This window comes from Typopeltis vanoorti, chromosome 8 (genome assembly GCF_054136105.1).
Source record: "Typopeltis vanoorti isolate ZY-2024b chromosome 8, IOZ_Tvanoo_1.0, whole genome shotgun sequence".
In the NCBI taxonomy this organism is placed as follows: Eukaryota; Metazoa; Arthropoda; class Arachnida; order Uropygi; family Thelyphonidae; genus Typopeltis; species Typopeltis vanoorti.
Window position 1 is genome coordinate 113,968,022 of NC_143556.1, and position 14,838 is coordinate 113,982,859.

The 14,838-nt window shown below is 35.4% G+C and overlaps 1 protein-coding gene across 1 annotated transcript in view; it reads left to right on the forward strand.

The window, feature by feature from the left end:
- LOC150104294 (uncharacterized) overlaps positions 1–14,838 on the forward strand; it is a 636,238-nt gene that overhangs the window by 190,654 nt on the left and 430,746 nt on the right. The window contains exons 16-17 of the mRNA XM_090396452.1: positions 5,951–6,045; positions 10,431–10,652. Of these exons, the coding sequence (XP_090252578.1) occupies positions 5,951–6,045; positions 10,431–10,652 (317 nt within the window). The remainder of the gene's footprint in view (positions 1–5,950; positions 6,046–10,430; positions 10,653–14,838) is intronic.

Sequence of the window (14,838 nt, forward strand, 5' to 3'; positions counted from 1 at the left end):
AGACAGTACAGGATAAATAATGGTAATAAACAGTTACGTAAAGAGTATAAAGAACAAACCAGGAGAGAGTGACTCAGTAAGGAAAACAAAAATGCAGTATCAGCAGAAATTGGCAAATTAGGCAAAGAAAAACCCTAGAGAGTTTTTTAAATATGTGGCAAGTAGAAGGAAGAACAATCATGGTAAGATGATGTTAATGAATGAAAATGGTAATTGCTGCAGAAGACATTGTTGAGGTATTCAGTGATCAATTTATAAGGATATTTCATCCTTATCAGGATGAAATCATGAGGAACTTAAGTGAAGAGAACGTAGGAGACGATGGTTTAATTGCGAGTGAGCAGGAGATATTTGAGGAAATAAATAACCCTGATGTCAATAAGGCAATAGGATTTGACATATCACCACATATGTCTTAAGGGAATGTTCCAGGGAATTGGTAGTATCATTGGCATGCCTATTTAATAAGAGTCTTACAACAGCACAGGTTCCAAGGAGTGGAAAGAAGGTAAGATTGTTCTTGCATAGTTTGCATGAATGGGCAGGTAAGTGGAACTATCAGTTCAGTGTTGCAGAGTGTAAGGTTTTGTGATTTGATAAGCAAAGCAACGATGGGATGCAAAGTATATACTTGGTGGGGAAACTTTAAAGGAAATAGAGGAGATGAGAGATCTGAGAGTGGTGGTGGACAAGGACCTGAAATTCAGCAGCCACATTGCACAAGTTGTGAAGATGTCGTATGAGAAATAAAGAGGTTATGATGCCATTGTATAAGACCTTGATCAGGCCTTATATGGATTATTGTGCACACATTTGGTTGTCGGGTTTCATGGTAATGAAGATATGTTGCAAAGGGTCCAGAGAAGATTCACAATGGTGGTCACTGGTCTCTGGAATGTGGAGTACAAGGACAGATTGAGAGAATGTAAATTGCAGAGCTTCATGAATAGGAGGAAGACTGGGGATATAATTGAGACATATAAGCTGGTCAGGGATTGTTATTAGGTTGACATAGAAAAGATTTTTCATAGAATGAGAAAGTGGAAATAGAACAGGAGGCCATTGCTGGAAACTGTATTAGGAGGATGTGAGCAGAAGAGTGAAGAGCATGTCTTTTGCATGGAGAGTCGTTGGTGAGTAGAATGCATTGCCTGAGTGTGTGTGTGTTATGAATGTAGACACATTAAATCAGTTTAAGGCATGGTTGGAGCATTGTGTGCAATAGTGTGTACCTCCCACGGTGAGTCTCTGACTCCATGGAGGTCAGATAATAATAATAATGACAATAATTTGGGTTGCTTTTAGCCTGCATAGCTAATTTCTTTTCATTCTCTGATTTAGCTTTCTGCACAATAGTCATTTTATCAACTGGTGTTATAATAGTCATATTCTTAACAGAGACTCCTTATGATGCTATGAACAAATCTAACACACTTTTCTGGCCTGCACTTTATATATTTCATACCTACTCTTATTCTTACAATATTCTTTCAATGTCATCTTCTTGTGGATCTCTTGCTTAATAATGCTTGAACATCCATTTTTACTCTCACCCTATTTATTCTTCAAACTCTAGGGATACATTCAGCTGCCTCATTTAAGCAATTTTTGAAAGATTTCCATGCATTGCTTACATTTTTCTCATTCTGTAACTGATACCATGGGACCAAAAATAGCATTCTCCTAAGTTGATCATAATTTCCAGCTTTGTAATTCAGCATGTAACCTGTTCTAATTGGAACAGCAATATAATTAGATACTTCCCAAGAAAGTATGGCATGATATGGTCAACAATTGGTGGTTAAATAGTCATATTCTTAACAGAGTCTCCTTATGATGCTATGAACATATCTAACACTCTTTGACCTCGAGTTACTTCTTTCACATGCTACTTAAGAAAGTTGTCTCACAACAATTCAGTAAATTCCTCTTCATTCTTATCATGAGATTTCTCTTCTACCTGATCAATGTTTGGATAATCAAAGTCATCCATAATCATCACTCGTTTATTACCCATAAGGCTAAATTGGTAATGTATTTCATCATCCCTTGCAACTGAGCCACCAGGTCTGTAACAACACCTCAGCATTTATTTCATTCTTTTAGCCTCCACTGAGATAGCCTCAAACTCACTGCTACATGGGACATTATTACCATCATTGTTTTCTTGTGTTTCTACCCTAACTGGACCTAAGTCATTTGATATCATTAGTAGTATCCCCCTTCCCTCTTCTCCTATCTCTTCTGTCATTCCTAAAATTATTATACCCACTACGCTCGACTGCAGTTACCATATCTGATTATGATTGATTGCCAGGTTTCATTAACGGCAACAATCTTAGTCCGCAATGTAATTCAATGAGGCAACAAACTCAACCCCTTTGTTTCTGTGCTCCTGGCATTTATATGTAGACATAATAAATCACCAACTAACTTATTCTTATAATTATATATGCAATCTGTTTGGCCTTGTAGTACTTTCTCTTTTCCCTCCCTAGACATACTCAAAAGGTCCAAACCCAAAGCTTATATTTTCAACCCTTTGCCAGATGCATTTTTAAAGCCATTCATATCTTTATATATTTGAATAGCTGAACTTTCATACACATTTTATCTATTCCTCCCTTGATGATCTAGTTTCTCTGATTCTCTGTATTAGGTCTCATTTCAATAAGTAATTTTTCCAGGCTCCTGATGCCATTTGAATTCAAGTGCAGGCCATCTTTTTTATACAAGTCTTTTCTGCCATCAGACGCACTTCACACATCTAAAAACTTGTATCCATTTCTTTTACACACACCTGTGCATTGAATCATTTGCTATCATTGCCTTCCTTCTTAACTTGTTACTGTTATATCTAGGTAGCAGACCTGCAAGTTTTACTCTCTCACATTTCTTTCTCACTTCTTCCAACAAACCTTTCATATCTTCTCTCATACTATGTTTGTCTCTACTTAAATTATTAGTTCATACAAGAACTACTATCTCTTTTACTTTTCTTTTCTGTTTTTTGATTATGTATGTCATATCTGTAATTTTTGCCCCCAGGAAGCTAGAAGTAGTGACTTCTTAGCAAGCACAAATTTTATGATTGAATCAACATACCATATCACCTATTTTTGCTTCTTTAATTGACTTGTTGTTATTGCTATTATTATTATTATTATTATTATTATTACTATTACGAAGTTTAGTGCTATCCTGCTGCTTCACAATTAAATAAATTGTGAAGAAAATGGATTTTAATGGGATCCTTGAAGTTACATATCATTGACAAGTCATTCGTAGTTGGGAATATAAGATGATGTTGCAGCTCGCAAACAATTGTTGAGATGTTCATCCTTTAGTCGCAATCTGTATTTAGATTTTATGATGTTCATGGTGGAAAAAATGACTTGCACAAGTATGTTGATCCAAAAAAAGATGTTATCTTGTATGCACAACTTTTTAAAACAGGAAATCTTTTCTATCCACTAACCTCCAAAAGTCTTCTTCACCTTTTATGACTTAAATGTGATATCATTCCTGAGATCTAAAATTTCCAGTTCTACTTTTTCTGCTGTTGCATTGTTAAAGTTTGTAATGAGTTCAACAATTTCAATCACACTTAAGTCCGTAAAAGGGTTTTTAAAAAAATGATACCTTAACAAATGATTCTCGGGCAAACTCTCTGTTGTCAATCATTTTCTTCAGATTTGTGAAATGATTGAGAGATTTCCTCTCCAAGTGATATATCCACAATGTCAGCTTCTCTTTGAATGATCTGATCGAACTTATCATCATCATCACAATGTGTTTATCCTTTCCTTGGAGTTTCAAGTGTAGAGAATTTAATTTTTCTACGATATCCATATGGAAACCCAAATTAAACCAAAAAGGATCACTTAACTGCTCATAGTTCTGTCCTTTGGAATCGAGCAATTCTTTTATCTCTTCAATCGAACTCGCAAATCTTGAAAGTACTTCTCCTTTGCTTAGCCAGCGAACTTCAGAATGAAGAATAAGATTTTTTTTAGTTACATTATCAGTACTTTCAATGAAAGACCTTAAAGAGGCAGTGCTGTAGAGGAGAGGCTCTAATTGAGTTTATTATTTTTATAATTGTTTTCATAATGTGACTGAAGGAGAGAACTTTACCTCACTGTGCTTCTTAATGAATAATGCAATGGTATGACATAAAGAAATTCTGTCATACAGAATGGTATGACAGAAATTATTCCTCCCCCCTTGCAATAAATCCTTTGGAAGTACCCACCATTTATTTGCTGGGGCTCCATCAGTGGTGACCGCTGCCAACTTGTTTGGAGGGAAATCTATTCTTTCGATGTATAAATTTCCATTCCTGTTGTTTGACCATTCATGGGCAATAATTTTAACAGCTCCTCCCTAACAGAAAATTCCTCAAATACCATTCTTATTAAAACAGCCAATTCCACTGTATCTGATAACATTCATTGACTCATCAAATTGCAGTGATAAGTATTTTTTTTCTTAAATTATTTTTCAGTTGGAGGCTTGCATGTCAAAGGAAATTGAGCTCAATCGCCTTGTGATTGTTTTATTTGAAAGCTGCAGGTCTGATATCGCTGTCATGATTTCTTGTTTGTTTTAAATCCCTCAAATAAAGAATCTGCTCCTGCAAGAAATGCCTCTTGTATCAATTCTCCATCCTGAAATGGTTTTTTCTTTTTTGCTATTAAGTGAGTAATTTTATAAGAGGCAATGGTGGCATTTTTATGCTTTACTATTGGTCTAATAAAAATTAACTATTGAGATGTAAGTTTTGACTTTAGTTCACATACTTTTTTCTTTCTCTATTCAAAGTTAACGGGGTAGTTATGGTCATACGAGTGAATAGTCTTGAAATGCCACTCCACGTTATGTTTCTTCATAACTGCAACAGAGTTGCCACATACCAAACACACACATTTGTCTTTTATTTTAACAAATCAGTAGGCTTCTTCCCATTCAGATTGATAATTGCATATTCTCTTTATTTTACTATCCACATTCATTTTTGGAAAGATGATAACTGTTTAAAACCCAGGAACTGCTCACAAAGATGCACTCAAACTCACTGACACTGACTTTTAGCAAGAGTAAAATTTGAAGAGAAAGAATAATGCTGTTAACACACTGAAAGCAGGCAACTTTTTATGCAGGATCTTCCCATGCTGATTTCCCACCAATGGATCTCCTGCAATAGAATAATAGAGAATTCGATGTGGCTGAGCAGGCACCTCTGGATACATTGGCAGATACCAAGGCACCTGTGGGCATAGGGTTGGTAGATATTGTATAAGCATCAGGCAGGTGCAAACTTTGTTTGCTTACACTTGGATAAATGATTAAACTAAATATATTATATTCTAACCAAGTGCAAAATAAACTTCCAACATCTTTCTCTAAATCCAGAGTAATTTAATAATAAGGTGGTACACTGGTTGGCAACTTGTATAGGTAAATATGACCTCTCTATTGCTTCTGCCTTAGTATCACCACTCTGGGTCTGCCTCCCACTGACGAGATCTCAATAAAGGTCGAAACCAGTCTGGGTAGTGGCCCTTCCCTTAATGCATAGCAGTATACATGTCTGGAAGGAGATGTGCTTTGCATTATGGGAGATACTGAGACAAGCAGCGATGAGAGCTTGATCCACCTTTGCTATGAGTTGCCTAGGAATGCACCACCTTACCTCAGTCCTGAAGATATTTTCAGGTGCAAACTTTGTTTGCTTACACTTGGATAAAGGATTAAACTAAATTTATTAAAGCAGCTTTATCTTTTAGATGTCTGTGACTCTAGTAAATATTGTTACACGTGAAGAATTTTTGCCACATTCTATTGGACTTCAGATATATAATCTAACTGCAGTGTTACAAATGTACGTGTGTATATATATATATTGCTTAGTTTCACACTGATATTCATCATATATCTTTTTTTGTAGACTGCAGACCAGTGGGTGATCTGGGACTTAACAGTGGTAATATTCCCAATAATGCAATTAAAGCATCAGGTACAGAAGGTGGTTACAAAAAAGATGTAAGTCATTAATATAAATTTATATATAAATATATATTTTGTATAATCTTAAGTTCTTTTTGGTATAATACGATAATGCAATTTATTTTTATTAAAATTTGATATGTATGAGGGTGTGCTGAAAAGTTATGATAATCATCATGAAAGAATTGAAGTAGAACCATATAACTTATACATTATTTTACATATTCCCCATGATATGTTCTTTCTTGTGGTTATATCAGTTGCTTTAATATCATTTTTGTTCTAGGTTTTTAACAGAACTTTTCAGCTCAACCCTCTCGTATTGTTCATTATAATATTGATTATTATAATTATGAGACTACTTTTAAATGAAGGTGTATGTGTGGAAGTATGGTTTGATGTAAAATTACCTGTAAGACAGGATGTATATTATATTATCTCCACTGTTATTTATTGTCTGTGTGATCTACATGAATCATATTATCAAGGAAAGTGCTTTAAACCTGATATCAGTGCTGGAATTATTTAATTCAGATCTTTATTTCATGCAGATGATCAAGTACAAGTCTTCAGGATTCTTTAACTAAATTGAATCAGCTGGAACTTAATTTGATATGAAAGTCAGCAGAAAAGACAAAAAAAAACTGTGAAAATAGGTATGAGATGTGGGAAAACATCAACGGCATCCTCAATGAAGAACCTTTGATATCAGCATTATTTCCTGGCACCTGTGAGATCAGAAAACTCATCACAGTAGATCTCCTCATACAGTGGTGGCAGGGAAATTCATCATCAAAAAATTCAAATGCTTTATATTGCAAGATAGACAAACTGACCAGAGTGTACACAATTGGAAGATATGATATACTGGCCTCTCATAGTCTTAATTGCCTCTGCTGTAATTCCAAATTACCCCAACCACCTTGAAAATTCTCACCATTTAGGCATTTGCCACCCACTCCACCAGTGCATCCCATTACCTGCCATGAAAAAATACATAAATAAAATATATAAATTAATAATAATTTTTGCTTCCTTACTCATATGACATTAATACATTTTCCAGGGATGACCTCCATTCTCCAATTTTCTTATCCTCTATGCTATAACCCCTATATCCATCTGATAACTGACTTTCACCAACTTGTATGCTGTATTTTTATCCCCTCTCCTCCTATCACACTAGCCTCTGCACTCTAATATTTATCAGCAGAAGTGGAAGACCACCATATTCTGATTAGTGAAAACAAAAGTGACTTAAAAATGCCATGTTTTATCTCTTGAGTATATTCTCAGACCATACTATACTATGAATTATGTGCCAAAGTCTTCTATAGAGATAGATAACATAGAACATTAAATATGTATTCATGAAATGGATTGACATAGAAAGAGAAAGATGGTTTTATCATTTTTATAGATTCCAAATTTTCCAATTACCAGCTTTTGCTAATATGAAATGTTACTAAATTTTTAAATTCCAGAATTTAAAGATTTTGAATTTCTTTATGGAATTGAATAGTACATACAAGGGTGGTCTGAAAAGTTCTCAGCCTAACAATGAAAAAATGAATTTATAATTTCAAAATTATTTTTATTTTTCAACATAATCTCCCTCAAGACTGATACATTTATTCCAACAGTGCTCCAGCACCATTATCCCGTACCTGTAGTGGTTCTCAGTAAGATCTGCAAAATACCCCTCTACAGCTGCAATCACCTCTTGATTTGAAGAAAAACACTGACCAGTGAGGATGAGTTTTAGTTTTGGGAAAAGATAGAAGTCAGAGGGAGCCAAATCTGGGGAATAGGGTGGATGTCCCAAAAATTTATAATGCAGATCCCTTAATTTTCCCATTGCCAAACCACCTTTGTAGCCAGGTGCATTGTCCTGTTGAAAGATGATTTTTTCTTCTGCAAACCGGGTCTTTTCCCACAAATTTTTTCATCTAGCCTGGTTAAAAGATTGGAAAAATATTCCCTGGTTATTGTTTTATCCACCTTTTCAAGATAACTAATAAACAAAATGCCTTTAGCATCTCAAAACACTGGTGCCATGACCTTTTTTGCTGATTGAACCGACTTTGTCTTCTTTGGCACTGAACATCCAGCTTCTGTCCACTGTTTTGACTGCTCTTTGGATTCTGGTGTGTAATGGTGAATCCAAGTCTCATCCATACTAATAAATTGATGCACAAAATCAGTTTTATTCTTGTTAAAACACTCCAAGCACTGTTCAGAGATTTTAATGCAAGTGCGTTTTTGATCTGCTGTGAGCAAGCGTGGCACCCATCTTGTGCAAAGCATTTTCATTTGCAATTCTTCATGCAAAATATATCCTACACGTTCATTTGAAATGCCTATAGTCTCAGCAATTTCACGCCCTTTGACTCGCCGGTCATCCAATACCATATCATGCAGTTGATCAATGATTTCTGGTGTTGTTACACTTTTTGGATGTCCTTCACGTGGAGTTAGAGAAATCTCTCTAAGAAATTTCTCTAAATCCAGAGTAATTTAATAAAAAGGTGGCACACCTTTTGACAACTCCCATAGGTAAAGATGACCCTTCTTTATCTCTATCGATATAGTTGCTAGACCAACCAATCTTTCTTGGATCATTGCTGTTTGCAAATAATTTTTAATCAGTTTAAACTTGAAAAAACTTCTTTCTGTACTTACTATGCTAACAGCAGTTGTTAGCGTAACGATGGCGCCTACTGCAATATGCTGAACAAGCACCCTTATTAAGCTGCACCGTGAGCCAGTCTGCCTCTATGCTACACCCTGTTGATGGTACTGCTCTATATACAAGTAGGCTAGTTGTGAAGATATTACTTCACACTTACCCTTACCCTCACATATATATCTTGTTCTATAAAACAAGAATAGAAGTTCATGTCAAGTATAATTTAGCAAACAGAAAAGTATAAAATTATACTCATCTGTTTGCATATTGTATGTAACAGAAAATTATAAAATGCAATTGAAAAGTAATGCTTAAATTTCAAAATGTTATGTTATCTTAGATTAATGCCACATACCTGAAATATTCATAATAAAATAAATATGTATGGAGTATACCGCTAGAATCAAAAATTCTAAATCATAATAGAACTTTTTAATAAGGATATTATAACTATATATTAATTAGATAATTTAATTACTTCTGATTTTCCCCTTCAGTCAAATTGCCATCATCAGGGAACAATGTACAGACTGATATGTGCATGCAGGCATTGCATTAACTACATGAGAATGAAGCTGGGAAACCAAAAGTAGGCCTGAAGTCCTAAATAGTGCCCCATGGCCTACATTGGATGCTCTTGGCCATTGAGTTAATGTTCTAAGGATTGATGCTTCCCGAATTTGAGGCATTTGCATGTATCTAAATTTGTTGAGATTTGCATAGTTTCTAAAGCTGATTCCAGTAGTTTTCCATATATATATTTTGTTGCAGTGGCCTTTTTCCACTATTCTGGGGCAATGTCCAAAGTGTGGTCCACAAGTTCTGAGTGGCCATAGTAGAGGAACAGGATGTAATTCTTGAACTTGGTGATTCTTACGTTAGCTGTCCTGGCTGTTTGACCATAGTAAGACAGCTCGTGACTGTATAGTACCTATTAAATGCCTGACAGATCTATGGATTGTGACTGATGTTTGGTGGAGTAGATAAGGGATGCCAGTTTTGCATTTTCTATATTGATGGTTTACAAGGTTGCATTTTTAAAGGATTTCTGCTAGTTTTTCAGATATGCTCCAGATATATTAGATTGTGATAAATTTGGTGTAATCTTTTTTGGAAACAGGGACGTGTGATTTTGGGGATTTGATTTTTCTTCTGGATTTGGCATTCAGGTGTTTTGAATGCAGTCAAGTTCAGTAGTTATTATTATCAAGTTGTTATTAGAACAAATCAGTTTTGTCCTGTTTTTATAATCCTCCCATACTGTTGGAAAAGAGTAGGTGACTGATGCTGAATGCATTTATCTGTGTGTGTGTGTGTGTGTGTGTGTGTGTGTGTGTGTGTGTGTGTGTGTGTGTGTGTGTGTGTGTGTGTGTGTGTGTGTGTGTTGAGAGAAAGAGTCAGTGAGTGAGTTTTCTGTAAACCAAGAATTCTAAGGATATCATTAAACTGACATGTAATCAAAGGACCGACAGAAAGAAATTGAGAGTCAATATTCATAATCATCGATATTCACAGTAAACTAAAACTTATAAGTCTCAGGCTATTTGCATTAAATTTATTTCTTTATCTCAGTTACCAGTAAAGCTAGTTGGTTTTAATATTGGCTTTTTTTTTTTTTTTTTTGAGATCTTAGTTAATATATTTGGGATATTATGTGTCATTAAGTGGTATTAATATAATCTAAAGTTATTGCATATTCCCATAATTAACTCTACAGGTGCATTATTTTTAGGGAGTTCGTTTGGACAGTTCTGTAGGATGGTGTGGAAATATTCTGCATCCAGGTGACAACTGGATACAGTTTGATCTCCGAGCTCCAACAGTACTCCGTGGTTTTCGTACCCAACCTGTAATCAGGCCAGATGGTTCACAAGCTTTTCCTCTTGGTGTTCAGATACAGCATACTAATGATCTTACTGATATATTCCATGACTACAATGATATGAGTGATAGAGTAAGTTTTTTATATGATTAGTTATTCAACTATTCATGATTTAATTTCAAAAACTCACAGTATTTAAAATTTTCAACAGATGAACTTGAAGCAAAGAGCCAAAAAAAATGATTTTACCAGAAACTATTGAATGAAAGAATTATAAATATGTACTGTGATTATTTGGTCAAGTAAGGATGTTTTTCCTTTAAACTTATACAGTTTTTATTTCAAATGTATTTTTATAAGCTGTCATCTACAGCTTATAAAAATACAAATCCTTTACATGAATTGCCTTGGTATTCACTATTTAAACAACATAGACCCTCCCATTCATATGTTTGCCTTCTGTTAATGCTTTTAATTACAGATTTTGCCTGCCTAACAGCTGTTTTGAATTGTTGGTTATCATCAGAGACCAGGCATCTTATCCGATCCTATTCCCTCAGCCATATGGCTGGTGGGGGTAGCTATATGCTACCATACTAGAAAGATGATTATAAGCAAGGTGATTTTCCATTGCCTGCCTTGCCATAGTATATATTTTTTATGACTGTAGCTGTGTGTGTGTTCACAAGACCAGTTTGCCTTTTGAGGGATGACAAATCCAAGTTACTGGGAGAAAAACCCTCCATTCTGTATGAGACCAATTAACTCACCTTTAGTCAAAAGAGACCAGATAAAGGTTCCTCACATTATAGACAGGAGTCAAATCCAGGTCTTTCTGACCAAAGGGCTTTGTCTGTACCAACTGAGCTACGGAAGCTCCTGGCCTGGAGCCTCTGAAAATCTCTGCATGCAATGGTATCTACAGCTTCTGGAACAAACCCCAACTCAACATCAGCAGAGATCGAGATTGGCACTATCAACATAAGAAGCATCAATGGAAAAGAAATGGAACTAGCAGAAAATTGATATAATAGGTGTTACTGAAACAAAGAAGACAAAAACAGGTGAGATCTTTCTGCACAACAAATAAAAATTTTATATTCAGGCAATAACAATTAGAGAAAAGAAGTAGTTACAGTATTCAGCATTAAATACAAGGATAATCTTCTAGAATGACCGGCAACATCAAGTAGAATGATGTGGGCTAATATCAGAATGGGGAACTGGACAATGAGACTTATTTGTACCTATGATCCCACAGAAAGCTCTACTAGGAAGAAATGGAGGAATTTTTTGAGGCATTAGAGAAGACAGCTGACACAATGAAAAAGGAAATATTGGTCCTTGTTGGAGATCTAAACTGCAGAGTGGGAAATGATTATCAGACATATTAAAATGTTTTGGGAAAATTTGAAGAAAAGAGCAAAACTAATAATAATGGAAAGTGCCTGCTGGATTTTTCTTCAGAACATGGACTGGTTATTACTAACATCATGTTCCAACATAAAAATGCACACAAATTCACATGGAGAGAAGATGCAAGAAATAAGACAAATCTCTTTGACTATGTTATTGTCAACAGTGATGTTTTCCTACTGGTTCAGGACACAAGAGTATACAGAGGATTTGAAATAGTAAGTTATCACCATTTAGTGTTGAGCAGGATAAAATTGAACTTCATATTGAAAAGAAGGGTATATAAGAAAGTTTTGAAATTGATCAAAGTTGAATAGTTATCACATATAAACTGTAGACTGAAATACACAAACATTATTCGAGAAAAACTGAATGCGTTTGAAAACAAGAACCAAACCTTGGCAATTCATTGGCAAACCCTAAAGAAAACCTTGATCGATTCAACCAAAGAGGCACATGGTGAGGTAATCTGCAAGAATAGAAAATTCAGAACTCCATGGTGAACTGAAGAAGTTAAAGAGACAGTCCAGGCAAAGAAGAAAGCATATCGAAAGTTTCTAACAAATAAGACAGTTTGTGCTCTTAGAGAATGTAAAATTAGCTAAACAAAATTCATAGAAAGACTTTGGTTAGAACAGAAAATAAATATCAACAAGGTGGTAAAATATATCTGGAGGCTATTGAAACAGCTCAGAAATGGAGGAAAGAGTGCTGTAAAAGGAATTAGAGAAGATAAAGGGGATATGAAAACTGAGGAGAAAGATATTCATGATGTGTGGAGTAATCATTTTAAAAGATTGCTAAATGAAACACTCAACAGGAATGCCATCTGGAATATATATATATATGTACTTGAAGTAGAAAAAGCTATCACAAACCTGAAATGTGGAAGGGTACCTGGAGCACATGATATTCTATCAAAAAATGCTAAAATATGTAGGTATAAAAGATTTACGGTGACTATACTGCATAATTCAGAAGACCTGATCAGAGGGTCGAATTCCAGATGATTGGAGTAAAGCACTCATAGTACCCATCTATAAAAAAAGGGAATAAAGCAGTTGGTGAGAATTACAGAGGAATTTCTCAACTGAGCATTCCTGGTAAGAGTTATGCAAGTATTCTTGAGAAAACGCTAAGAAAAATTGTGAAGGAGACCCTTGGAGAAGAACAAGCTGGGTTCAGGCCAAACACAGGTTGTCAGGATCCAGTTTTCACTTTAAGACAGATAGTTGTGAAATTATGAGAATATACAATGAACTGTTTTTTTAAGTTGTAGGTCTGGAAAAGGCATATGGCAAGGTGCCAAGAGGAAAGCTGTGTAAAACCCTCAAGTTATAAGGTGTAAATGGGGCATTATATCAAGCAATACATAGTCTTTATTTAAGTTGTAAATCAGCAGTTAAAATTGATGGAGGTTTAGGTAGATGGTTTGATGTTAAGTCAGGTGTGCATCTAAGGTTTACATTATCTCCACTGTTATACATCATCTATATGGATGATGTATAACAGTGGAGATAATGTAAACATTATGAAGGAAAGCAGTATTAAATATATCAATATTTTATTATTCCTGATACTCCCCAAGGAGTCCGAAGACTCATCGCAGGAGGACACCTACAACTGTCTCAACCACTACACCGAATCTCTACTATGAATCATCTCTATCAACACCATCTACCCCTACCTCCGAACTTCATTGGCTACAGCATTGCCATCCATTACCATCCAAGGGTTTTAATCACCGCATCTCACGGTCGATTTCCCCTGGTCTGCAGAAAAAATATTGGCAATGTTAATCTCAGTTCTTTACTTTATGCAGACGATGTTACTGTTATACTCCTCAATAAATCCAGGATAAGTCTGCAGGATTCCCTGACCAAATTGAATAATGACTATAATAAATTTGTTATGAAAATCAGTATTAAAAAGACAAAGACAATGAAACTAGGCAGAAACATTGAACCTACAGAACATATTTAGGTGCACTTTTTAGTGAAGATGAAGTGAAGTGAAGTCATCTGAAAAACATTATATGGAATAATGTTGAAAATTTATTTATCACTAGGTTAGACTATAATAGATTTAGTTTAATCCTTTATCCCAGTGAGAGCAAACAAAGTTTGCGCCTGAAAATATCTTCAGGACTAAATATATAGTGTTGTACTATCTTATCCAGTAAGTAGTGCAACACCAAGGCAACTCGTGGCAAAGGTGGAGCAAGCTACCAGGCACTTCTAACCCAGTATCTCCCATAATGCAAAACACATTTCCTATGTGGATATGTATACTGTTATGCATTAAAGGGATTGGCCATCTACCCAGACTAGTTTCGACCTTTATTGAGGTCTCTTCAGTGGGAGCCAGGCCCAGAGCTGGAGATACCAGGCAGAAGCAGTAGCAAGTCATCTGTGCCTATGGGAGTTGCCAAAAGGTTTATCACCTTTTTTAAAAATTACTCTGGATTTAGAGAAAGATGTTGAAAATTTATTTATCACTAGGTTAGACTATAATAGATTTAGTTTAATCCTTTATCCCAGTGAGAGCAAACATGTATCTCTGCTCTCTGCACTGGTATCTCCAGCTCTGGGCCTGGCTCCCACTGAAGAGACCTCAATAAAGGTCGAAACTAGTCTGGGTAGATGGCCAATCCCTTTAATGCATAACAGTATACATATCCACATAGGAAATGTGTTTTGCATTATGGGAGATACTGGGTTAGAAGTGCCTGGTAGCTTGCTCCACCTTTGCCACGAGTTGCCTTGGTGTTGCACTACTTACTGGATAAGATAGTACAACACTATATATTTAGTCCTGAAGATATTTTCAGGCGCAAACTTTGTTTGCTCTCACTGGGATAAAGGATTAAACTAAATCTATTATAGTCTAACCTAGTGATAAA